Below are 25,968 nucleotides of genomic sequence, written 5' to 3' on the forward strand. Positions count from 1 at the left end.
CATATTTAATACACAAAAAAATGTTTTGTCACCCAAAATTAATAAACAAAATTCATCCAAAAACAACACTGATTTGCCGAACTGCACTCGTACATGCACACTCTAACATGTGATACAGGTAATAACAACAGAAAATCAAAACAAAGATTGGTAGGCATACGAAAGTAAGTGAAAAAGTAAAAAAAATGGCAAATCTTTCACTTTCTTGCGCTCAAATAATTTCTTATGAACACGATTTATAGCCGATTTACTCGCGCTACTGCCACCATACCACAGGAGGGAGTCATGCGCCGCACATGTGACCCCCTTTTGTCCAACTACCAGCACATACATACATATTTGCCTACAATTATTACTTCTGTATATGTATGAGTGTGTTTGATGCAAATGTAAGTATGTATGTGTGTATGCGTTTGTTTGTGAGGCACTACAATCCTCGCCTCGGTGCGTTGGTTGGCGTGTCAAGTACTGCACGGCGAGCAGACGAACGCTGGCAGAGAGAGGCAGCGAGGTGGCGATGGTGAAGCAGTGAGGCGATAGGCTGCGAAAGCAAACCGAACTTAAGCTTGGAGTTGACTGCAAAAATATTCACTTGCAATCAGAACGTTCAGCCGACAAGAAGCACTTAAAATCGGGTTCTCAGCTAAGTTAAGCCAAAGCAAAAGCTTAAAAAAATATTTGAAATTCAACAGATTTTTGAAGTCAAAGTTAATGAAGAGTGTCTCGAAATAAAGTGTAAAGCCAAACATATTTTTGATTATAATTAACAGTGTTGAGTGCAGCTTGCAAATATTGCGTAACTCGAGCTCGATGCTGGACTTGAGCGCCAATTGAACTTGAAAATAGAAAAAGTTTTTGTGTTTTAAAGAAAAAATTTCAAGTATTAAAACTCTCAAATTAATGAAAACATTTACAAAACAGTTTAATCTCTACAAAAATAATTAAACAATAATAAAAATAATTATTTAACTGCGTTTCGCAAACCAACGCACAGGCGAAACTCAACTCACGCTCACACCCGATAAGCGCTACTCCGCTGACGCCAATTTTTCGCGCCCACCAAAGGCTCCACGACAACACAACGGAAGTGGTCGCTCATTAAGTGCGGCGTAACTAAAGAAACAGTAACAGAAATTTGTGTTATTTGCATAAAACTAAGCGAATTTCTTCATACGTCTGTGTGCGATTACCTAATACAAGCCGAAAAAGAGCACAAACACTCTTTGCATTGAACTAATTAAAGCAGTAAAACTAGTGACGATTTTTAGTTGAAGTTTGAATTTCAACAAAAAAAAAAAAACTATCCGAAATGCAGCCTCTAAAACGGTTCACACAATGTGGCAGTCTAACCATGCTTTTTGGCGTCTTCATTATACTCTTCGGTGTCAGTTCGACCGCTTTGACAACTTTTGGCAAGACGAATAATGACAAGCCAACGCCAACACCAATAAGTAAGTATTTGAACATGATTTAATATATTGAGTGGAAGAAGAATTACTTAGAAGAATTATCACATCATATCAGGATAGACATATTTGTCGTAGTAATTTAATATAGTGTTGATCATTTGACATTGCTGGAGCAATTCTCAAATGGATATCTCTATAATCAAGTTTCCCAGAATCATAAGAACTATTAGCCATATACTATTATGTATCCATTTCAGCTCTCTACAATTTCACTTAAATCTGTAAAACTCTTGATATGAAATACTCTGTAATATACGTTGTAACAAAAAAGTACCCAGAAACTGTAAATAAAACGCAAAATATTTATATTAATCAATATTTATTTTGTAGCCTTCAATGTAATACCCACCACTACACTTATGCCAACGTTTTTCCCATTCTAGAAATACTTTGCATAACCAGTTTTATGGATTGCCTTCAGCTGCCTCATCGAGTTTTGTTTTATCATTTCGATCGACTGAAATAGGGATTCCATTCCGATGATTGGAATAAACATGATCAAGCATGTCCATAAAGACCCGTTTACGGTAAAAAATTCAGCTTTATTGAGACGAGTCGAGCAAGAACGCGTTTCATAGCCAAAATATCTACCGAAATCATTCGAGCTGTCGAGCTCTCTGGTAATCTCTCTAACACCTGTCTAACGATTTTCAAGCGCCACATCCTTCACTTTTTTAATAGTAATCTTTTTTCATCAGAGGTGGAAGGTCGTTCAGAACGATGCATGTTTTCAGCGATCTCTGGACGGTCTTTGAAGGCTTTGTGCAACTCGTAGGCTTGTGTTTTTGATAAAACTGAATCACTTACTACAATGATATCCACTCTCCAACATTCGCAACGATTCCGCACAAGAAATTTGGTTCAAGACAAATTCTTTCCTCGATATTTTTATCCATTGTAAAAATTGCAACGCACTACTGAGGGTGTACCAACTTAAGTAGCTTTTTATTAAACATTATTCAAAATATGAACGAACAAACAAATATAGACTTAAGTATATATACACTCCTCGTCAATATGTAGGTTAGACGCACCCATACTTGCGATTAGTTGCATTTCATTTGATATGCAAAAGCCTGATTATTCAATGATTCAAATTATTCAATGTTTTCAGATATTTTCGTAAGCATACTTGTATAATTAATTTTTGTAATTTATTTTTAACTAATGCATATATATATGTATAAATATCGTGTGCTTTCTTATTATTTACCTTATCATGAAGAAAATAAGCGCGTTATAATCTCGTTACGTGCCTTTACTTAGCAAACTTAATAAGTCTTCAAACAAAATTAGTTTAGGTGAATGACAAGGTAAAGTTATTAAAGGTTAAGTCTACTACTACCACACTTATTTACTCCCTTATTTAACGCCTTTTTACACAAAACAATGAAAAAATATTATTATAGTGATCGCCTGTCAGTAGGCTACGTTAGATTAGGTTAGGTTGTACTGGCCGGCTGTCATGCCATACAAAGACCTTTTGGTTCTTAGTAATGCCATTTGGAGGTTCAGTTTAGATTGAGCTGAAGTATTCGTCAACACTTTTTGCGAAGAGCTTTTTAAGAGCAACTTTATATCTAAGTTTAATACTTCGTCTAGTCTCTTGAACTCGGAAGCTCCCAGATGTTTAAGACGTGTTCTAAGCAGCACTGGACACAGGCATAGGCGGTGTTTTAGCGGTTCTCTCATATCAATTACTCTGCATTTCCTGCATGTATTGTCAATACTTATGCCTATTTAGCTCGCATATGATACCAGTAGGTTGTGACCTGTGCAGAGGCCAACAGCCTTGTGGCAGCCGAGACCGCGTTAGTAAAAACCATTTATTTAAGACATTCCAACTTATCCCGATCCACTCGTTAGCTTATTCGCAAATTTCATGGTATATCGTTTTTAGTGAATTCCGGTAGTTCGGTAGCCAGATAGAAAGCATTTTTGGCAATACCATCAACTGTTTCATTTCTCGGAATTCCTTTGTGGCCTGGAACCCATTAAATATACAGCCGCCACATCTACTGTCTCCTGAAGTAATGCGAAGTGAGATTATTGTCTCATTTTCTGCCTGGCTATCGACGTATATATTCATCCTTTTTATGTTGTTCCGGGCGTTGTTAGCTATCTTGGCCGCTTTCCCAACTGCAAAAACTTCCGCCATGAAGATACTGTATAGATGTTGTAAGTTTCGCTGGTGAGACGCATACTCCTGTGCTATCCACCATCCTTTAGTGTGACCTGGAACCTTCTCTCCCAAATAAAGCATGTGAATATGTGCTCTAATTTGTCCACCAACTCCCTGCTTATTGTATTATGCCCGAAGGTTCTTGCAGAGAATTCACCTAATGTGGACAATCTTGCAACTGATTTTACAGCAGAGCTTTCCACTGTAATGTCGAGTGGGGGTAGATGAATTCCTAGTGCAGCCTTTGGAGTAGTTAGTTAGTAGTCTTAGCGCTCCCGTTATAGCAGAGAGCAGCGAGTCATTGTATCCGCTCCATCGGTTTCTTGTATTTCCTTTCCGTAGCAACCATCAAACTTTTTCGTATAAACCATTATTTGTCGAGGGTTAGCTCAAAACTTGTAGATAACTCAATCTTTCTAATTTTAGTTAATATAAATATTCAAGTTCACTGTAACCTTTAGTATGAGCTAGAAATATTTGTGACAGTGTACAATACGTTTAACTTTTTTCTGAATAGTATAATTTTTGGATATACAAAGACAAGAAAAACCACAGATTATACGGTAGATCTGTTTCCAAACTTGAATAGTTTTATCGACGAAGGAAACCATAAATTTAAATTTATTTTAGATAGAGATAAGGTAGATCAAACATCTAATCGATGAGTTTAAATTACGACAATATATATACATACATTCTAATATTCTTAATTCGTCTGAAGTAAGCAATCACTTAGCAGCGATCAGCTTTTGCCAATACAAGAGGAAATGTGTTTTTCCAACAGGACAACGCTAGACCGCGTAGAACGATAGTGACTAGCCAGAAGTTCCAGGCGATTCCAATGCATCAATGATTCGAACCAGGCACCAAATGATTACTACCTCTTTTTGCTTGTAGCGAATGATCTAGTGATAAAGCTACTACTATCCCCGTTTTTTTGCTAATTGGGACAAGGATACCATACATGTACTGGCTTTATTCGGGCCATTCTAATTCAAAACAATTCTCCAATTTAGTGACCTTGAAATTTATATCCTTATTTTTTTTGTCAAATTTGGACATATTGTCATTTTACTAAAAAGGTATATGAAGTATTGTTTACATACCCATGAACCAGAAATGGGCCTCAACGCTGAATAAAATTTGGCTCGAAAACGGCGATGTCGCTTGGGAAGGTCGAGTGGCTTCAGTTCGTGCACAAGCTGTATTTTTGGTCGAATACTATCCAATGGATGGTGGATCCAGATATGTAATGGTGTTGCGAATAGCATGCTTATTCTTCCTCAGTATACATTCTTATGTCCTAATTGTCTTCATGATTCTTAAAATGATGCACTTATAAACTTATAAATTTTCTCAAAATGTTGAACATGGAAACTTTTTTATAAATAAATTGTCAAATGCATTATTCCCTCTTAGCGAAGTTAGCACCGAATTCAACTATTATTGCCACAAATAATAGTTGCTTTTAGGCCAGCAATATTTATTGGCGGAAAAGATATGAAACTCGAACAATGATATTCAATTCACATACGAAATTTATCTAATCTACATTATTGTGGGATTTGTTTAGTTACAAAGCAATTCCTTTCAAAATATCACATATGTTGTCAATATTAGTGTTCTTATTAATAATAACCTGTCTCCAGTATATCAATAAATCTAGAACAATCGCTAATCTAAGTAAAGTTTGTCGTTTTGACACATGTCAAAACTAGTTAACTGTCAAATTAATTAGATACCATAAGCAAATGTCAAGAGTCTAATAGATTTCTTTTGAGATAATCACTTCTAAAGCCTCTAGTAGTAATGTTAACTATTAGTCAGATTTTCCTGGTGAACTTAATAATCAGCTATATGTATGTGTGTGTAAATGTAAATCTATTAATAATTTCATAATAATTGCAGTCGCCTTAAGTTCGTTTTTTTCAAAATTGTGTCAAAAGATTTATTTCAGTGCAAGCGTATCTATGTGTGGGGTATATGCTTAATATTTTCCATGACATAATACTCATTAACTTTTGTCAGGATTTTTTTCTTGTCTGCAAGCATAAACACATAAGTATATACAAGCCGTTTAGTAAGACAAATCAAATGTACAGGTGTCTGAATAGTTTCCTCCGGTTCTCATGCGTTGTAAGTGCATTAACAGTTATTTACTTTGACAATTGATTTGATTTGCTAAAAGCTGCGTGTGAGTGAGTCTCAGAGGATGTCGTAATTTTGTCAGCGTAGTATTTGTAATAATATACAAAGAAGTGCACGAGCTGCAACTGTTTGGAAAAATAATTAACGGGATTGACAAATGGGGTGCATGCAGCTTTTGAGGGGTCTTTGATGAAGGTTACTCGATTGTCATTTGAAAAAATACTTATTTTTCATAGTTTACATTTTTATTTGCAGCAGCTAAAGGAGATGTGTCTTGAAGGTTAGATGTGTCCTTAAAGTATATCCATTTGTGAATTCATAAAATTTTTTTGAAACTAAGGGAATTTAAAGTTTGTTTACAGCTAATTATTGTGTTGGCTCTTTCAAATGAATTGACAATGGATAAAAATGTCGAGCAAAGAATTTGTCTCAAATTTTGTATTTCTAACCAAATTTCGTGCACAGAATCATTGCGAATGTTGGAAAAGGCTTACGATGATTCACTTTTATCTAAAACACAAGCCTACGAGTTTTACAATGCCTTCAAACACGGACGAGAGACCGTTGAAGGCATGCCTCGTTCTTGATCGACCATCGACCTCTTCAACTTGAAAATATTAAAAAAGTGGAGGATATGGTGCTTGAAAATCGTCAGATAAGTGTTAGAAAGACGGCAAGCTTGACTACACTCGCGATTTCGTTCGAATGATTTTGGTGGATATTTTGGGTACGAAACGCGCTCTTGCTCATCCCGATAAAGCAGAATTTTGTTCAAAATGAGTACCGTTAACAGTTCTCTTTAGATATGCTTGATCGTGCGAACTCCGATCCCATATTCATGGAGAGCATTATATCATCAGCAATCATGAATTTGTTCCGGAGGGACAGACGGTCAATAAGGAGTTCTATTTGACCGTATTGAGGCGTTTGCGTGAGAATATCTAAAAACGTCCGGAAGAGTGGAAGAACAATTCATGGATTCTACGGGATTATAATGCACCATCACACCGCGGTTGTGACGGAATTTAAAGCCAAAAACGCAATGAATACTATCGATCAATCATCGTATTCGTCAGATTTGGCTCCGTGTGATTTTTGCTTGTTCGCCAAACTGAAATTGCCACTCCGTTGAACACGTTGATCGAAGAGATTTAACAAGAAAATTTGCTGAAGGAGCTGAAGGCCATTGCAAAAAAGTGGTTCGAGGAGTAGTAAAATCGTTGGCATGTGTGTATTACAACTGGCGGGGATTACTTTGAAGGCGACAAAATAAATATTGATTAATAATTAAATATTTTGCGTTTTATTTACAATTTCCGGGTAGTTTTTTGTCAAAATTATTATATCGTACAAAAAAACTTGTCACTCCACTAAGCAGTCAAAAGTTCCGTAAGAAAGAAAAAGTCCGGCTTCGTGGATCTCGTTCCGCTAACTTTGATTTCAAATATGCAACACGTTCTGGAAGACTAATTGTCGAAAAACCTATAAAACAATGGAATACGTCTCAGATGGTTCATCGTTCTTCTTTTTTTTTCTTTACGCGATTATAGTCGAGTTAACTACAGCGCTGCAGTCGTTTTTTTCTTTTCGCAAGATGACGCCAATTGGAGATTCTAAGCGAAGCCAGGTCCTTCTCCACTTTGTCCTTCTAGCGGAGTAGAGGTCTTCCTCTTCCTCTACTTCCCCCGGCGGATACTGCGTCGAATACTTTCAGAGCTGAAGTGTTTTCGTCCATTCGGACGACATTCCCTAGCCAGCGTAGCCGCTGTCTTTAAATTTGCTGAACTATGTCAATGTCGTCGTATATCTCGTAGAAGTCATCGTTCCATCGAATGCGATATTTGCCGTGCCGGACCATATATCTTTTGTAGAACTTTCCTCTCAAAAATCGTAACGTCGACTCATCAGATGTTGTCATCGTCCATGCCTCTGCACCAGGACGGGGATGATGAATGACTTGTACAATTTGTTCTTTGTTCGTCAAGAGAGGACTTTACTTATAAGTTGCCTACTGACGTTGTTGTTGGTTACTGGTTCCAAGATATTCAAAATTATCTACTACTTCGAAGTTATGAATGTCAACAGTGCCTTGTCGCGAGTGCGGCAACTGCTTGTTTGATGACAGGAGATATTTCGTCTTGCCCTCGTTCACCACCAGACCCATTTGCTTCGCTGCCTTATCCATTCTAGAGAAAGGAGAACTAACATCGCGGGTGTTGAGGCCAATGATATCTACATATGTAATCGACGTACGCCAGCAGCTGTCCACTCTTATAGAAGATGGTTCCTTGAGTCCAACTTTCGATGATTCGTTCGGGCATTTCAACTAGTACCTGGCAAAGCATGATTGATGTTTTGCTTAAAGGCCTGAATCGAAGCGGGATTGTCCACAGAGACTTTAGGCTTTACATTTCCCCACAGGAAAAAGTCTAACTGTATGATATCAATCGAACGTGGTGACCAATCGACCGGCTCAAAACTTGAAATTATCCGCTCACCGAAGTGATCTCTCAATAAATCGATTGATTGATGTGATGTGTGGGAAATGGCGCCGTCTTGTTGAAATCAAATGTCGCCCAGATTACGAGCTTCAATTTCAAGCATCAAATAGTCGGATATCTTGGCGCAATAACGGTCGCCATTGACAGATACGTTCTCACCTGCATAATTCTTAAAGAAATATGGATCTATGGTTCCAATGGTCCACAAACCACACCAAACCGTTATTTTTTCTGGATGAAATGTCAGCTTTTGAATCTATTCAGGTTGCTTTTCGTCCCAAATGCGGCATTTTTGCTTGTTTACATACCCATTGAGCCAGAATGACTCGAAATTTTCGTAAAAAAGTTGAACGATTTGTAAACGTTGTTCAGACGTAAGTTTTTTCATGATGAAATGCCAAACAATACTGAACAAAACTAGCATGAAACCTTGAATCTTGCTGTGATCTGTCAAGAAAAGGCTTTTTAAAAAAGTACCTCTACTTGAATCACAGGTTATCTAGCCTGGGAGCGTAGAGCCTAGCAATATTTTCAAATTTAGCTCTATCGTGAACAACTAGCTCTATCATTTACTATGTCTCGTCACCCTCAAAGATAAGATAAAATAATTTCATAAAGGTCCTTTTTTTGTTCTGAGAGTGTTAAGGTAGGATACAGCTTCATGGACCTCTAAACAAGCCCTACATCTTTACACTTCATTATGCAAGAATTAACAGATCTCAATAAAAAAAAAAATTGGTAAAAAGTAGCACGTGCAATTTTTTATCAACTTTATAAAACTAGTTTGAAAACATACTCAAGAACTGGACTCAGTGCAACAAAAACATGCCCCAAATTAATGACTTGAACAATAAATGTGAATATGAATATTAATGAGCTAAAAGAAGTTATGCTGCAAATTTAGACGTAATAAAAGCAGTTAGTTCCAGTTTGGGCAATAAAATCATTATTGATTACAAGTACTTTTTTAAATATGCAAAAGAGTAGAAATGAGAAAAGAGTAGCTCAAACCGTTTTAAGAGCGCAAAACGATGAGAGACCTTAGTGATTTTTGGCTGAGTATTAATTTGTTATTTCTTCGCCCACTGCAAGCGGCTGAAAGGTTTCGTGACTAATGCTAATTCCTCACTAGTTTTGCATATTTACAAATTTGTACGCTGAAATTTCGATGAAACATTGTTTACAATATTAGCTGAGTAAGCTGTGCCTGTGCTTGCAATGCCTAATTTGTAGTAAGGAAAACTATAAAAGAAATCAAATGAAATCGGTGAGTACCTATTAAGTGACAGGTAGCATTTGGTTATAACCTTGAAATTTATTTGCATGCGAAACAAATAAAAATGACAGCTGATTTCAGCTATTGATGAAAGAAACTTTTCATGCAAGAAACATAAACATGTATGCATACATATGTATACTAAATTTGTAATTCCCAATTTGTATCGAAATAAATTAATCAAATATTCTTGTTTTTATTTTTTTCGTTTTCGTTTTCGTTTCCGCTATCTCCACTGACTGTCATAAAAAAATTAACAAATAAATAGTAAAGGGCAAGGAATGTAACAACCATGATGACTGCATAACGATAGATAAAACCAGCTGCGTCAAGGACCCCAACGACTACAAGCATCGTTGCCTGTGCGGTGATGATTCGGCGCCGGTTAATGGACATTGCCAGGATGTGCTAAAAGGTGAGTTGGTACAAAAACAAAAATGCTTCCAAAGCAGTAAAAATATGCTACACAAAGTGAAAACTCATCAAAAGTTATAAATAATGTTCTTTATAAAAAAATTGTTCGAGAACAATACTTTTAGTAAGAGTTTGTTTTGTACTCTGGGGAATAGAATGTTTTCAATTTGTTCGAGTATATTTAGATCACAGGAATGATGTTTTAATATAATTTTTGGTTTTATTTCGACAATAAATCGAGGATAAGTCTCCCTCTTATACAATCCCCTTATAATTTTCTTATATTTTCTCAAACGTTAAACTTATACATATTTCGGTTAAACTTGTATGATTTTTTTTTTAACCATAAGTTTCCAATTAAGGTTTTTGTTGAATGGACAAAGTTAAGGCGTTTTTATATGTGTACTCGTAACAAGATCTTCTTAAGTGTAGCATGTATGGCAATATTTTGAGAAAATATTTTAAAAACTGAGGTCCTTAAAAGCCTGCCATGGATCGAAGGCATGGCACACTCCAGATTGCATGATTTGAGCACAACAATTATAAGAACGTTTATATATAATTCTATAATTAGAGAGGTTGAAAAGTTATACAAAACAAGTAAGTTCGGGTATAACCGAACTTTTCATTCCCTTGCAACGTGCAATGAACAAGTTCGGGAATTACCTTCAGGTATAGTTCTGGTTGCGGCTAGGGCAAGTTTTAAACCAATTTTAACCATTTTATGTACAAAGACAACGTTATTAGAAAGACACGATCGATTGAACGATATATGCATTATAAAGTTAACTGGAAGTTCGAAAATATTTTTATTAGGTTTATGGGGCTAAGGGATTTATTTGTACGATTCAACCGATTTTGACATACTGGCATACTATTATCACTTAAGCATTCTCTCAGAATTTTTATAATATTTCTCACAGATTTACCGATATTATTGATGAAACGTAAGCAATAGGAACTGGGGGCCACATATTCAGTATCTAGAAGCTTGAACAGTGGCTGTCGAATTTGAACAATATTTTGTCATAAAGTGATAATCCTCAAAGGCACTCTTCGTACAAAGCTTTATCCCGATATATAGTATAAATTGGTTCTTGATTTGCCCACTAGAAAGTAAAAGGATCAGGAGGAATTTAAGTTTATACGGCATGGCATGGTTTTGTGTGATTTCACCCATTTTCACACATGAGAATGCTAGGATAATGTCGTCTACCGAATTTTTTTAAAATTGATTCACTAGATCCTTGGATATGGGTTTTCACCTAAGTGTGGGCGGTGCCACGGTAATCTGCAGATTTTGATTACGGCGAGATCGCACTTTTACTTGCTTTTGACAAAATCGTTTTATGGGAAGTGAGCGGGATTATAATCCCGCATCATCCTTAGGAGTGCCAAAAGAATTTTTTCTCAGTGAAATTGGTTATTAAAGCTCTAACTGTTTAGGAGATATGAACATTAAGCCTATTCGAGGACGGGACCACATCGACTTTTTCATAAATTTTTAAACAGCAGATGCCCTTCCCTAATACAACTCGTTGTGTCAAATAACAATAAGGGGTTCGATTAATTGCGTTTATTGGAAGTGGCAATGCTCTAATACTGTCTATCTGCAAAACCAACTCCTTTGGTGCCAAGGAATAAGTGTACCAAACTTCATCAAAATATCCTAACATTCACTCAAGCTATAGCTTGCATGGACAGCCAGTCACCAGAAAGTAAACTCGTCTCGCCATCCTAATATATAAAATATATATATATATATATAAATATGTATATCCATATCTACCTCGATTAGGCTTAGGTGGTAAAAAGAACCGTTAGCAAACAAAATTATTATACTCTGTAGTAAGATGTTGCAAGAGTATCAACATTTAATAGCTTACGGCCACTTGGTTCGTGAGAAATACTATATCACGTTGATATATGATTTCGAAGCACTTTACATACCTGAAAAAGTGGCTTGAAGGATATTGACTGGGTTCGAGTCCTCTCAAACAACAATTTCCTTGTGAGTTGTTAAACAAAACAAAAAAAAACTGCAAAATGCTTTTGGGGCACTGTAAAATTAAGTTAATCATGATGAAAATATCAAAGGATGCTTTTAGAACTATCGTAGATATTTCGATAGCTCTATGTAAAGGGGTTGCCGTTCAAGTCATTAATCCAAGCAAGGTATCGTATCTCAGTTAAATGTAAAAAAGACGCAATTACTTCGAAATGCTTTCGCATACATCTTATTCTGCAAGACTTATGCTAGCGTTTTTTTCCTGCCTAAACCTCGAGAAAATCCTCGCTGTACAAAAATTTAGCGTCAAAGAAAAGGTAAACACCTACTCTAATTAGGGCAATTTTAAAGGAAATATACTTACTACAAAAACGACATCACAAAGTTGGAAAAGCCCTACCCGCGATGCAGCGCTCTTCATTCCCATGACATTCGGGTAACTACAAGTAAAACGGGAAAACAAAATTGTGTGACGCCTTCGTGATCATTAATATTCCAAGTAACAAGAAAATAAATTTTTAGAAATTCTCTAAGATGTACTTTTGGGGAACTAAAGTTCACAGTAATTGGGTGAAATGTTCAAGGGTATTTATTTCACAGTGATTAGGTTTTATAGAAGTTTTAAATCTTTATTATAAGTATTAGAAAATTTTCTACAAATTTTGTATCATCCAGAAAACGCAGCTGAGACCTTATAAAGGATGTATACAAATGATGAGTGTGACGAGCTGAGTTGATTAACTAGAAAAGCCCTCAGTTTTTAAGATTTCAATCTGAAATTTTGCACACTTCCTTTTCTCTCCAAATGGTTGTTCATTTGTCAGAACCGCCGAAATCTCATCACTGTAAGAAAAAGCTGCCATACAAACAGAACGACCAGAATCAAGCGCTTGTACGCAAATACAATGCATTTAAAGAGGTATCTTCTAGAAGTTTCGCATGGATTATTGTCCACGACAATGATCCAATCTGCGAAGAAATTATTCAGATCCGATCACTAAGACATGGCAGCTTTATGCAATAGTGAAACTGAACAACCGTAATTTTTTTTCTTTTAAGGAATTTTTTTAGATTTGCGCAGGGTTAGCTTCGGTGAAGCTGAATTTATCGTTTTTTCTTATTCTAAAAAACTTATTAAAGTCTTATTAGTTTTAAGTATCCAGAGAAAATACTAATAATATTAATAAGAGTAAAATAAATGAAATGTTCATCGATTTAAAAAACAGTATAGCCTTTGTTTCTCCTACTTTACATTCGATATCTGTCATAATCTCAGTGTACAAAATTATTTTGGAACATTAAACCACTAAATGCATGCATGTAGATATTTTGTTAATTACATTAGCCTTGAGTAATGCCAACCAGCACTAATTTCCGGAAAGTTGTTCAAAATTGTTCATACAAGTGGAGTCAACACGGCGTATGAGTAATATTTAAGCACTATAGTAGCTGTGCCCAATAATAGAGTGGTGACATGATTGCAAGCCAATTTGATGCAATGTCATAACTGCAAGGAAATCTCAAATCTGAATTACCTATAAATACATAAACTTGGGCGCACACACATGCACGCAGGTAGTAGAATTCATGCAATCTTCCGCATACACGAGCCAATAAAAAATGCCATTATAGATCTGCCTTATAATTTGTAAACACAATGTAACGGCTTTTGCTGCCACTTCGTGTGCACTGACACGAAATTCTTCTGCACACAAGAAAGTGTCGTCGATTCTCCGCTAACCGCCAACCCGCCGAGCCATTGTGCTCATGGTAGTGCAGCATGACACACAGTTATTTCCTTATAACTTAATGGCACTCCATAAGCGTGTGCAACGCTCATTTAATTGCTTCATTGCAGCAATAATTTCAACGCCAATTAACATTACAGATGGTCGAGTAGGAAATATGCATCTTTGCATGCATTCATTTGCAAGAGCAAGCACACAAATGTATATATTTATATACATATGTATGTATATATATGTAAATCCAAACACAACACAATTGGCACGAATTCCCTTTATTATAGTTTTTATTAAATCCTGTCTAACTGTATTTACTTGTCATTCGTGTCAGCACGTTTTGACGCGTTCATAGTTGTGTATAAATATTTGTGCTGCTTAAATACAACTCTAAAAGATTACTCACTCTCACTAATCTTAATGAGCTCATCAACTAAGCATCCGTGCTTTTTCAAGTATATCTAAATAATGGAGCAAAAATAATTGTTATGCGTCTTTCTTAATTCTCTTTACACATTTATTGCCCTCACCTGTTAATTTTACAAGTGAAGAAAACTGAATTCTCTTTTATTGTTTTCTTTCTTTTTTAATTGCGTCGTCCCTATTAAAATCTTATTTTCGTTATTTACCCGCCTTGTATAGCATATCCTTTTGCTTATATTTGCTTTGTCATAGGCTACTATTTACAATGCACTTAGCAGGCTTAACGCCTAAATGTATGCCAACTTGTATAAAAATAACTGTGTCACAGTTACATTTAGGTTAGGTTAGGAGCATTTTAGGCTTTTGCCGCTGAAACAGATACTTAGTCATCCCTACTAGCATACATGTGACCCGAGTTTGACAAGGAAGTGATTTATTAAGGGGTCAGACCAATCTGAAATTTTCAAAAAATCGATATTATGTTGGTAGTAGTGAATAAAATTTCCATGTTCCACCTGCTCTAGATGCGAAGTTCGGGTCAGTCCGCTGTAGTATAAAAAACTTTGAAATCATTTTTCTCGAAACTACATTTTCCAAATCGAGTCGATATGTACTGAGGATGGACTTATGGTGATTATCGCATGTATCTTATCAATATTAAGATGGCGTTTTTATTTGTTTCACATGATAAAAGGTTCTGAACCAACGTCGCTCTTCTTCTAGAAAAATATGATCCCGAATTTTCTTACTCCCAGAATAAAGGATCCAAATTAGAACCTCTTTGGGAGCTGAAACGCTGAAGTTTTCATACTTTTTTAACCGCATTCTGAGGTGGGTGCTTTATTTGCTTTTTATAGCCTGAACAAGCTATATTAAGATTTGCCACAAGGCTTGTAACGCCCAAAAGGTAACGTCATGGATCTTATAAAGATTACAGGTATATCAATATAGATAAATTTTCAGCGTGTCAATCTGAGACTATTTAGACATATCTGTCTGTCGGTCGGTCTGTCTATACGGAATCTAATTACTCAGTATTTGAGATATCGATATGAAATTTTTCATACATCCTTTCTACCAAGTAGCTGCTTATTTGTCGGAAACACCGATATCGATCAACTACAGCACACAGACAGACAAACTCAAGCCCTTATATGGAGAACTTTTTTATTTTACAAGGTACCTCCATGGAATTTGTCACAGATTATATACAATTGCAGCACTACGATCAAAAATAATTAAATTTCACAAATCGGACCCCTGTAGCATATAGCTCCTACTCAAATTGACCGGTTCAAACCAACATAAAGTTCCTTTTAGACCCTTTTATGTTTTAAAAATGAATCTGTGAATGTTATTAAAGCTTCGGTTCAAAATTCGCTCAACTTTATTACGAAAATTCATGTTCTGTATGGAACAACTTGGCGCATTTTACGACGAGGTCCTAAATTGAAAGCGCACAAAATGCAAGAACTTAAGTCGCTTGACCTTTCCTAGCGACATCGCTTAGCGCAATGCTCTTAAAAATTTCCGAGAAGATCCGATGTTTTTGAGTGAAATTTTGTTCAGCGAGTTCTTGCTCAATTGATGTGTAAACAATTTGAGACGAAGAGCGACCTGAAGAGATTCAAGAGCTGTTATCTCATCCCGAAAAAACAACGGTATGGTGTGGCTTGTGAGCCGATGGAATCGTCAGTCCATCTTTCTCCAAAATTGATGCCGGTGAAAACGTAACCGTCAATGGCGACCACTATCGCGCCATGATAACTGACTATTTGATATCTGAAATTGAAGCTCGTGATCTCGGCGACTTTTTGGCAGCATTTGAAAAACTACGCTACTTTCGTAGCATTTCATTTTACTCTTGCTACCGCTCTCACTTTGTCGGGAGCCGCAGCATAGCCTTAGCATAACAAATGTAAAAGTATAATGGTGTTTCACTCTGTCGAGTTTTGTTCAGTAAAAACTATAGCTGGAGCGGGAGCAAAAATTAAGTTCTGCGCCATGCTCTGGCGTAGCGGTAGCAAAAAATTGGGAGCGGTAGCACAGCAGAGCAAATGAAAAATTTCATGTGCTACAGCTCCCGAATGTGACTTAGACTTAGACTTTTTCCTGCGGGAACATGTAAAGTCTAAAAAAACAAAACATCACGCTTGTCATTCGCCAGTTACCAGTCGAAATGCTCCAACGAGCCATAGAACACTAAACTCAACGGATGGACCATCTGAGACGTAGCCGCGGCCAACATTTGAAAGAGATAATCTTACAAAAATTTATGCTAAAGAATTTTCTTTCGGAAGATACATAGTAAACATACCACATACAATTTTAGGTTTCCGTGTAGGAAAAGTAGAAACCTTAGTAGCTTTAAGCAAACCCGTTTTATGAGGAGTGTCGAGAAATTTCGTTATAATACGAATTCAGCCATTTTTATAGCGTTAGTAGAGGTTCTTAAAGGTGTGTTGAATAGTTTATTAGATGAATAATAGTATTAAACGTACACCACAGCAACGCGTGGCTTGATCAACTAGTATATTTATATATTTCTTTAATTTACGATCTCTACTAATCGATCTAACTACCTTAATATTATCACTTGCAGGTCTACGTCACAAATGCACCAGTAGCCATGAATGTGAGGACGGTTTGGTTTGTCAATTCGAGAGTCTTAATCGTACAATTGGTGTATCGAAATTCATTTCTAAGACTAAATTATGCCTCTGTGACAATGAGAGTGGATTCTTCGAAGATGTTTTGCGTGACATTTGCAGCGGCGGTGAGTAGCAAATGCCCAATAGTTGTGAATAAAGAATTGTAATGAAGATAATTTTGACCTCTTACAGCTTCGCTACAAACAATTGCAAATATTTTATGCTCGCTGGTCTCCACAGTGGCGCCGTTCATTGTCTACGCACGCATGAAGCCGCATTTCTAAACGGTCAATCAACAGCATATGAGCTAAACATGTTTTATCACAGTTTTTTCTAAGTTTAATTTCTCTACCAATTGTGATGTTAAATATTTTGAATATTTTGTTGAAGCACATAAACATATTTACCTATGTTTTGAGGCAAAACTTGCAATAAAAATCTACACATTAGAAAGTATATGGTCAATTAGCTTAGTAAAATATAGTAAGTGTGATTGTTTGCATAAATATATGGCAGCACTGCACATTGAAGTGAGTTATATGCATACATGTGAATTTAGTGAGCGTTCAAGATGTTTTGATTACTACATTTTTTAATTATTATAGCAAAATCTATGAAGAACTTATTCAACTTAAAGAAACAAACCTCAACTCAAACCAACTGGCATATTTATATATAATTATAAGTATCACTGGTTTTATATAAATATCGATTTTACTGTGTGTCACCAACTATCGTGCCTCTTACATGGAATATAGTTTAAGTTTATTTACCTGTATACACCTAAATGCTCTACTATATACATACATACCTAACAGTTATAGTATATAAGTGTAATAAATAACGAAATATTGTAAAATATACTCGTATATGTCTATCATTGATGTCTTATAGTCATAGTTCATCGTTCATAACATTACTACCACCGCCAAGTTTATCTGCCTTAACACTAAGGTTCCCTTAAATTCAACTTTATATACAACATTAGAAGGAATAATACAGAAAATAAAAGAATGAAAACTACGCAATGCACACACTTGGATTTTACATAACTATATAGTACACTGATCATCTGAAATTGGTCTTACTCTCAAGCAAAACTACCCTTTGCAGCACTCAACGCACCAGCAACATACCTGAGAACACTTAAGCACGTGCTAGTTGTAATTCTACACCGTAGTTTGTTAAACAATAATAAAAAAATTAATATAAAGGTTTACTTGCATTAAAACACGCGTTCGTTTTACACGATTTCAGTGCTGGCGAGAGCGTTAACTCGACTTTGGAGAATTTTGAGGAGATAATCCAAGCCAAGCTAAGCGGCTATGCCTTGCCAACTGAATTAACAAACTGTTTTGTTTTGCCATTTGTACCTTAGATAAAAGAAAGCATTATTCCTAGACTTAAGCGCATTATTAGACACCCTTTAAAATAAGTATTTATATATCATATTTAGGACATAAGTATATAACCAGGCTTTGTAAAAATGTGTTTAAGTTTAGATACCAGAAAGTTATATATTTAATTGAAATATTATTATTATAAAATAGACATGATGGTCGCCAAAGCACCAAATTGTGCTTATACAGAGTGTTGTTTCACTGAAATGCCATGAAACAACTTAAATTCGGCAGCCAGCAGTCGTTGTTGTTAGTCTTAGCCGGATACAGTTTTAGCTAGTTCTAGCTACGTAGACTTTTCCGTTTAATTTTTTAACACCAATATTATTGCAAAGTGGTTGCTTACTGACGGGTTAGGCAAAGCTAAATTATGAGAAATAAGAACTGATCAGTTCGGTTCTTTTATAACACCTTTCATTCGACTAACTAATTAACCTTTTGCCACATTTACCTATAATTATTCCAACTTTATTGAATATAACAGTTATAGTTACAAACATTTCATTCCTTTCAATCAATAATCATCGATCAATCTATAAAATGTCATAGAGTAGCCAGTTCCAGATGTGGCAACCCTCATCACCCTTTACATAAGTGGTTTTGGATCGGTGGTGATTGCCCTTTAAGCTATAATACAGATACAAACTTGATTTAGTATGAATGGCATCTACGATTGGACAGCTCTTTAATAACACTCTAAATCTTCTGTGCGGTGTTTGAATATTCATTCTTCCTAAGTAGTAGTACTTCCTAAGCCACTTGTCTCAGGACAGCTAGGGTTACTAAACGTTAAGAAGGTGTTGTAATACAGAGGCACGCATTTCACGCGTTTTTTGATCCTTTATCTTTTGTTATATAATACGAATTTCATTATCTTTTGGAAGAAAGAAAAAAGATTTTCGTAAAAAGGGGGTTCCTATAAAGATCGAGTCTTTTAACTTTATCGATTTTTTTAATATTACAAATTAGATATTTAAAAGTTTTGTTAGTTACTATGTACGAAGGAGAGATTTTTAAAGAGTATATGTACACTTTTAATTTCAAGTAAACTGTTAAATGTTAATAACTTGAGCCATGGTAACTTACGCTTGAAAACAGTTTAAGAAAACCGCGACACTAAAACGACTATAATTAAAAATGATAAAAAACAACGATCTTTCAAATTTTTAGATTAGAATATTCTCATAATATGGTGCAAAGCAGTTACCTAAGAATATGTTGGCGAAATAAATTGAACCAGGCTATCAGCCTAAAATCATATTGAAATGAGCCGAACCCCTTTGGTAAAATCGAAATACCTCTTTTAAAGGAATATTTGTTCTGAAGCTACTAAGGGTTGCTTGCAGCATCAAATAAAATTATGAGAAAGGGAGTGAGTGGTTTCCATTGTGTAATGGTAAAAGTCAATGCACAGTTTTTGATCAGTAAAGTTTTGGGTATAAAAGGATCTCAGCGGATTCCAAGTTCAAAATGGAGGGTGCTGTATAAAAAGAATATGTTAACATAACATCTTATGTTTTTCAGTTACTCCTTTAAAATAGTTTCTATATGCTAAAATTCGTGGCAAAAAGTGCAGAAATTATTTGTTAACCCTTTTTAAATGCTCTGGTTATATACGATCACATTTCATATATGTAAACATTTATAGACATTAACACAAAAATATTGAAAATGAAAATCTCAATCAAATAATCGTATTGTAGTTTATGTTCATCCGTGATTTTAATGTATGTATGTATGTGAAAATTTTTTCGTACCTTGTTTTCAATAAAAGTCCAAAACGCTAATGTGTTGCCTTTTATTCGTCATTCGAAGATAATTTAAGTAAGTAATCATTATAACCATTTCGCCATAGTGTGCCGTATTAACTATAAATAAAGCCAATAAAAGCAAGAGAACTATGTATGTGTTCAGTTTGTATGGAAGCTATACGCTATAGTTATACGATTGGAACAATTTTTTCGGAGTAATTGAGCAGTAATCCATGTCGAATTTCCTGAAGATACCACGTCAAATGCAAAAGTTTTCCATACCAGACTAGATTCCGATCGTTCAGTTTGAATGGTAGCTATATGCTATGGTTAACCGATCTGAACAATTTCTTCGGAGATTACATAGTTGCTTTAGAAAATAATCTATACCAAATTTCGTGAAGATGCATGGTCAAATGTGAAAGTTTTCCACACAAGAAGTTGATTCCGATCATTCAGTTTATATGGCAGATATATGTTATAGTGGTCCGATATCGGCAGTCCCGACAAATGAGCAGCTTCTTAAAGATAAAATGGTGTTTGCAAAATTTCAAAACGATATCTTAAAAACTGAGGGACTAGTTCGTATATATACAGACGGGCAGACAGACAGACGGACAGCGCTAAATCGACTCAGCTCAACACACTGATCATTTATATATGTATATACTTTTTATAGGGTCTCCGACGCTTTCTTCTGGATGTTACAAACTTCGTGACAAACTTAATATACCCTGTTCAGGGTATAAATATACATATGTACAAGTATATACATAACATATGTGCATATATGGAATATACTCATATGTATGTACCTATGAGGATATGTTAGTTAAAAATTAATAAGTTACTGGCCACCCATTGGCATGCCCGTCGATCTTAAATTCAGGTTGTAATTAAGAACTCTTTAGGTTTGCTTTTCGACATAATGTTTTTGCAATAAATTCAAAAAAAATATATAAACAAATCTCTAAAATGGACTACCTCACACCTATGTATAGTGTTCTGAAATTTTGAAAAAGTTAATTAAAGCTTTTTTTTTGCATATTTCCTTAGCCTACGTCTTTAAAAATACCATACTAAATTTTTAAATGAAATTTTCAAATATTCTTTGAGTTATAGGCTTCTAAAGTGAAAGTGGGTTCAATCAGCTCTATCAGTTTATCTCTACCAACCAGCTTTAAAATTTTTTCTGCATGTTTTTTATATAGTTAGTTCTCCGAAACAGGCCAAAAATTACAAACATTTGGTGAAATTCCTCTATTTTTTTAAACGAAACCATTTTGTAAAATTTTAATTTTTTCCGCTCGATCAAAATTCTGGGTAAAATTAATTTTTGTTAGATACCAACTTTGTATAAATGACAATTTGTCAATTTTGGATTTTTTTTCGACGGTAGGTCATTGCACGGACAATATCTTCTAGAGAGAAGTTTTTTACGTTTCATCCACGGAAAACGCCGGAATCAATGCAGCAGTAAAGGACCTGGAGATTGGAATAATTGATGTATCACTTTTTTTTTATTCCCAGAAATAGAAGTTTTTTTCGTTATCCACTAGATGTTCCCAAGATTTTATTCTCTTCATACATTTAAAATTTTCTACGTATCTAAATACATACTACTTAAAATATCAATTGTAAAGTGTAAAAATCGTATGCATGCTGTTTTCACATAGCCTCCGTAACTGCTTTGCCATAATTCTAGTGCCCATAAACCATTCACATTCTCTGCTATAACTCAAATACAAGCTATCAAAGATCGCCAAAGCTTATGCTTGTAAATATGGTGACCCATAATTCTAGCAGCCAAAACACCGTATAGCATGTGTACAACAACAAGATTTACAACAAGCAAGCGGTAATCACTACTTGTTGCCGTGTGATGATTTCATATACACTATTTCAATCATATTAAAATATTTAAAGAATTTCATTTACCTTTTGAATTCAAAATTGAAATTCATTCCGCGAAGCACAATTATGCAATATTGACCGCTTCATAATAATAACACTTTCCCACGAACGAAATTACTCGTACAAAGTGCTCCTCTTGCTGCCCGAAGCAACAACAATTTGTTTAATTCGCTTACAGAAGTTTGCAAAACACTGAATGTTCAAATATTTGACATATTTTAGACTAAAATCATTTAGCTATTGTTTATATTTAATATAATCACTAGTTTATTTAATTTTTCTTTAATAAATTCACAATTTGCACAAAATTTCTCATAAGCGAATCGGAAGCAAATGCGCGACGTTTGAAATGGCGGCGGAAATTGGAGAATGCAATGGAAAGAATGGAGTTGCCAGTACACCAGAAAGAGAAAAAGAAAATAAAACTAACATTTGGTACACACTATGCGATTTAAATATCATAATATTTATAATTATTTAACATAAAATCAGCCGGAGATTATAATTTATTATAACTTGAAGCATTATTTGGGAAAAAATATAACGAACTATAAAATTCATATCTCAGTGAATGTTTTATTGGTATTACTGCAAATTTAAACCTGATTATTAAATAGTTGTAATCACGTATTCTTATATATAATAAGAATATATATCTAACTACAATATTTAAAAGAAAACTAAATATTGGTAGTTTAAGCTGCATACAGACAATTTTTTGCCATTTTCTTTGAGCCTGTTCGCCTTATTATTTAATTAACTGTGAACGGATGTGGCAACACTTTTTTAATGCGCTTTCCTGTCTTTGCCATCTTCCTGTCATCTGTTATTCTCAGTCACAGATTGCGAATATTTTATTATTAGTGATGTTCAAAGCGCAAATTGAATAATATATTTATAATGTTCAGTGTTTTATTAAAGTAATTATCCGAAAGTGTATATTCATAATGTTCAGTGTTTTATTAAAGTAATTACCCGAAAGTGGCTACTGCGGAGAATGTGAGTGCTCTGTGCAAGCAAGGAAGGAAATTCACTGAAATTAATTTCCTTCTTTTTGAATTCATTTTTGTTGGTGTGGTGAAATAAATATTGTTAATTCATGATGCAGGTTTCAGCATAATCTTGAAAAAACGGTGAGTTTTCTTAAAACCAACTGTAAAATTCCATAAAAGAAATTGAGAAATTGAAATTCCAATTGAGACAAGGTATAGCGATCAGCTGTCAACAGCGCTATTCTGCTCGCTTTTCACTAACATTTTGAAGTTGATGAAACTTTTGGTTGCTTGGTATTAAATGATTTTAACAGAGTTGTATTATTGTTTGCATGCCTTCACATTTATAAATAAATTTATTGTTTTCGAATTATTCATCCAGCTCTTTTAATAACGATAACAACGAAAATTGAAAAGAAATTGTCGTGATGTTATCGGAGAAATAGAATAGTATCTCAACATATCGTTTGGATCGACTCTTTGGCTTACGGTTTTTGAATGAATGCTACCAACGCTAGACTCATGACCAAAAACTGGATGTTTTTGCAAAAACGACGTCAAAAAGAATTGCCTTATAACTAAGCTGAAAATCCTACATTCATCAAACGCATCATATTTATATGGTAAATACGACGTCGAAACTCTATAACAACCTAGGGATTGGCGTTGAGCCGAAACGAGAAAAACCAGAATTTGCTGAACGTACTGAAGGTTTTTCCAGCCCAGGCTTATAACAAATGTATGGAAAATTAGATCAAGCGTTTACCTATTGAAAATATTGTCTGTTTTTTGGTCAATCTAGGTCAGATTTGATCAAATGGTAAACTTCATGTGTGCCTTATTTTATGCCTTACTTTTCTCACAAATAACAAAAACAAGTCAACTTCGATTGCACCGAAGCTAGAATACTCTTCACAAATAAAGAAGTTTCCACATAACTTGATTTTGTTCGTTCGGTTTGTATGACAGCTATATGTTATAGTGATCTGATCTGAAAAACTTCTTCAGATATTTTAACATTGCCTTAAGTTAGAATCCATCCTAAGTTTCGTCATAAATATAACAAAGTTTTCCATACAAGGATTTAATTTCAAACGTTCAGTTTGTATCCGATATCTGCGGTTCCTACAAATGAGTAGCTTCCTGAGAAGAAAAAGTACTCAAAAACTGAGGTTCTTCGGGTATAGACGGATGGACAGACGGATATGGCTAAATCGACTCTACTATTGCATAGTCGAAAAAGTCTTTTCGTATTCAAACTTCAACTTATTTTTTTATATTTATACTAATAAACAAATATGTACCATTTTGGTCGACCACTTTTTGCCATTTTTCCGCTAGGGACATTATTCCATCAGTGTAAATCGAAATTTCGAAATTTCCAGAACGGAAGCGAGCGAACCATAGTTGTGCTACACAAACTGATACAGCTTCTTCTCCGTAAACTTCACAAATTTCAATGGTGTCTTGCGTGACATTCTTCCCTTTTTTATACAAAACTTTGAAAATAAAGCGAATTTCTTCATTATTTTCATTCATCTTTGAACAGCTGTAACTTTTTTTTAACTTTCCCGAATTTAATTTTTTTGGTTTAGATAAAGCCTAAAATCTCAGCTTTCCAACATTATATGGTATGCCACAATGTGATTGGTAGCACTGGAGATATACGACTGCAACGACATCTGTTGACAAAATACGAAACGACTTTTTCGACTACCCATATATAAATATTTACTTCTGGGTGTTATAAATTTCGTGGCAAATTTAATATTCCCCCTTCGGGGTATATAGATTAATGTATAAATGTATAATCCAGCCTTTTTGTTTTCAAAAATATTTATTAAAATATAAAGACATAGTAAAATAAACATTTGTACAACAACGGACAATTTGAAGCGAAGCGCTGTTATTCAACTAATTCATGGATGTATATTATATACAAAATTCCAGTATATCAACCAGAATTCGAACGTTCAGTATTACTACCCGATGTAGTCTGGACGGTATTTACGTGTTTCGAACGCGACGCTTTCAATTTCAAGAACTTCATGCCCATCATATAGATTTTTTCGTTAGCATCCTGCAGAGCAGAGGTCAACTCTGAATTGCGTGCGACTGTGTCCTCCTAATAAGAAGATCGAATGATTTTGTAATATTCGAAATATCACAAATAAAATATATATGTACATACATATGTATATATAGAGAAAGTATATCATACCAGTAGTCGTGTGCGATCGCCAAGCAGTGTTTTGATCTCATGCATTTCACGCATCATAGCATTTCGTTCCATCATTTGATAGTCACGTTGCATGCGACATTCCTCTTGCAACTCATAATTCTGGTTTTTCAATTCGTACATTTCGCCCAACAGTTCATTTTGTTTGAGTATAATGGTTCGTACAAGATTTTCCAAGTTCTCCACAGAGATTTGTGCTTCGCTAAGATGCTTTTTGAGTACCCAAATCTCCGCCTTGGCCGCTGCTAATTCGGTAGCAGACACTTCTTCGTTCAATTTGCTGACTTCACTGAATTTTGAATAAATAAGAGTTTGTTGGTGAGAGTGAAGGCATTAGCGCATAAATTATCAGCTACTTACTCTCGCTTGGACTCCTCCTTCGTTAGTGCGAGTGGATTTTGGGTAAACACCGAGAGGTCACTGCCGTCCGTGCTGTGACCTATGAACTTGCGATTTTTCGATGTCACAAAATATTGGCACAAGCATGACATATTGCTATGCAATTCCTTTATTATTTTGTTGTTAATGATTAATGGTTTTATTAATACAATATAAATTGAGGTTTTCGAAGCTGTTTGAAGCGTGTCTGAATTGAATTTTTTCAAATTTCGGTTGAACTTACGATATTGTGTGAAAAATAACACTCGGGTAACCATCAGTTTTTAATTATTTTCTTAGTTCTTAAAAGGGAAGAAAAATTGTAAATTACAAAATGTTTCTGCTGCAAAAGAGTATATTTTCCCTAAAAAATATGCTCACTTGAGATGATTTAAAGTTGGAAGCAACAATTACAACATGGAAACAAGTCCCGATAGGTCACTCTCCTCAAATGAAAGTGAATTTAAAATAACTATCTCA

General features: G+C 35.0%; 2 protein-coding genes across 3 annotated transcripts; one reads left to right on the forward strand and one right to left on the reverse strand.

Annotated features, from left to right (window-relative positions):
* The first annotated feature begins 606 nt into the window (after positions 1-606).
* On the forward strand, positions 607-20,001 carry LOC120782207. Of its 2 annotated transcripts, XR_005706235.1 has the most exons (5): positions 607-1,451; positions 9,845-9,991; positions 16,766-16,939; positions 17,007-17,344; positions 17,420-20,001. XR_005706235.1 is itself a non-coding variant. In XM_040114361.1 (4 exons), the coding sequence occupies exons 1-4, from the start codon at positions 1,310-1,312 to the stop codon at positions 17,096-17,098; spliced, it is 555 nt and encodes a 184-aa protein (XP_039970295.1). In that variant the 5' UTR covers positions 607-1,309; the 3' UTR covers positions 17,099-20,001. The 2 variants fall into 2 exon arrangements, 1 of the variants encoding a protein (XP_039970295.1); XM_040114361.1 differs by having other exon boundaries at positions 17,007-20,001.
* A 4,824-nt stretch (positions 20,002-24,825) lies between these two features.
* On the reverse strand, positions 24,826-25,703 carry LOC120766545. Its single transcript, XM_040092125.1, has 3 exons — positions 25,471-25,703; positions 25,093-25,399; positions 24,826-24,996 (listed from the first exon to the last, which is right to left on the reverse strand). Exons 1-3 carry the CDS (start codon positions 25,599-25,601, stop codon positions 24,826-24,828), a joined length of 609 nt encoding a protein of 202 aa, XP_039948059.1. The 5' UTR covers positions 25,602-25,703.
* Between the last annotated feature and the right edge of the window lie 265 nt (positions 25,704-25,968).

This window comes from Bactrocera tryoni, chromosome 1 (assembly GCF_016617805.1).
Source record: "Bactrocera tryoni isolate S06 chromosome 1, CSIRO_BtryS06_freeze2, whole genome shotgun sequence".
Lineage (NCBI taxonomy): Eukaryota > Metazoa > Arthropoda > Insecta > Diptera > Tephritidae > Bactrocera > Bactrocera tryoni.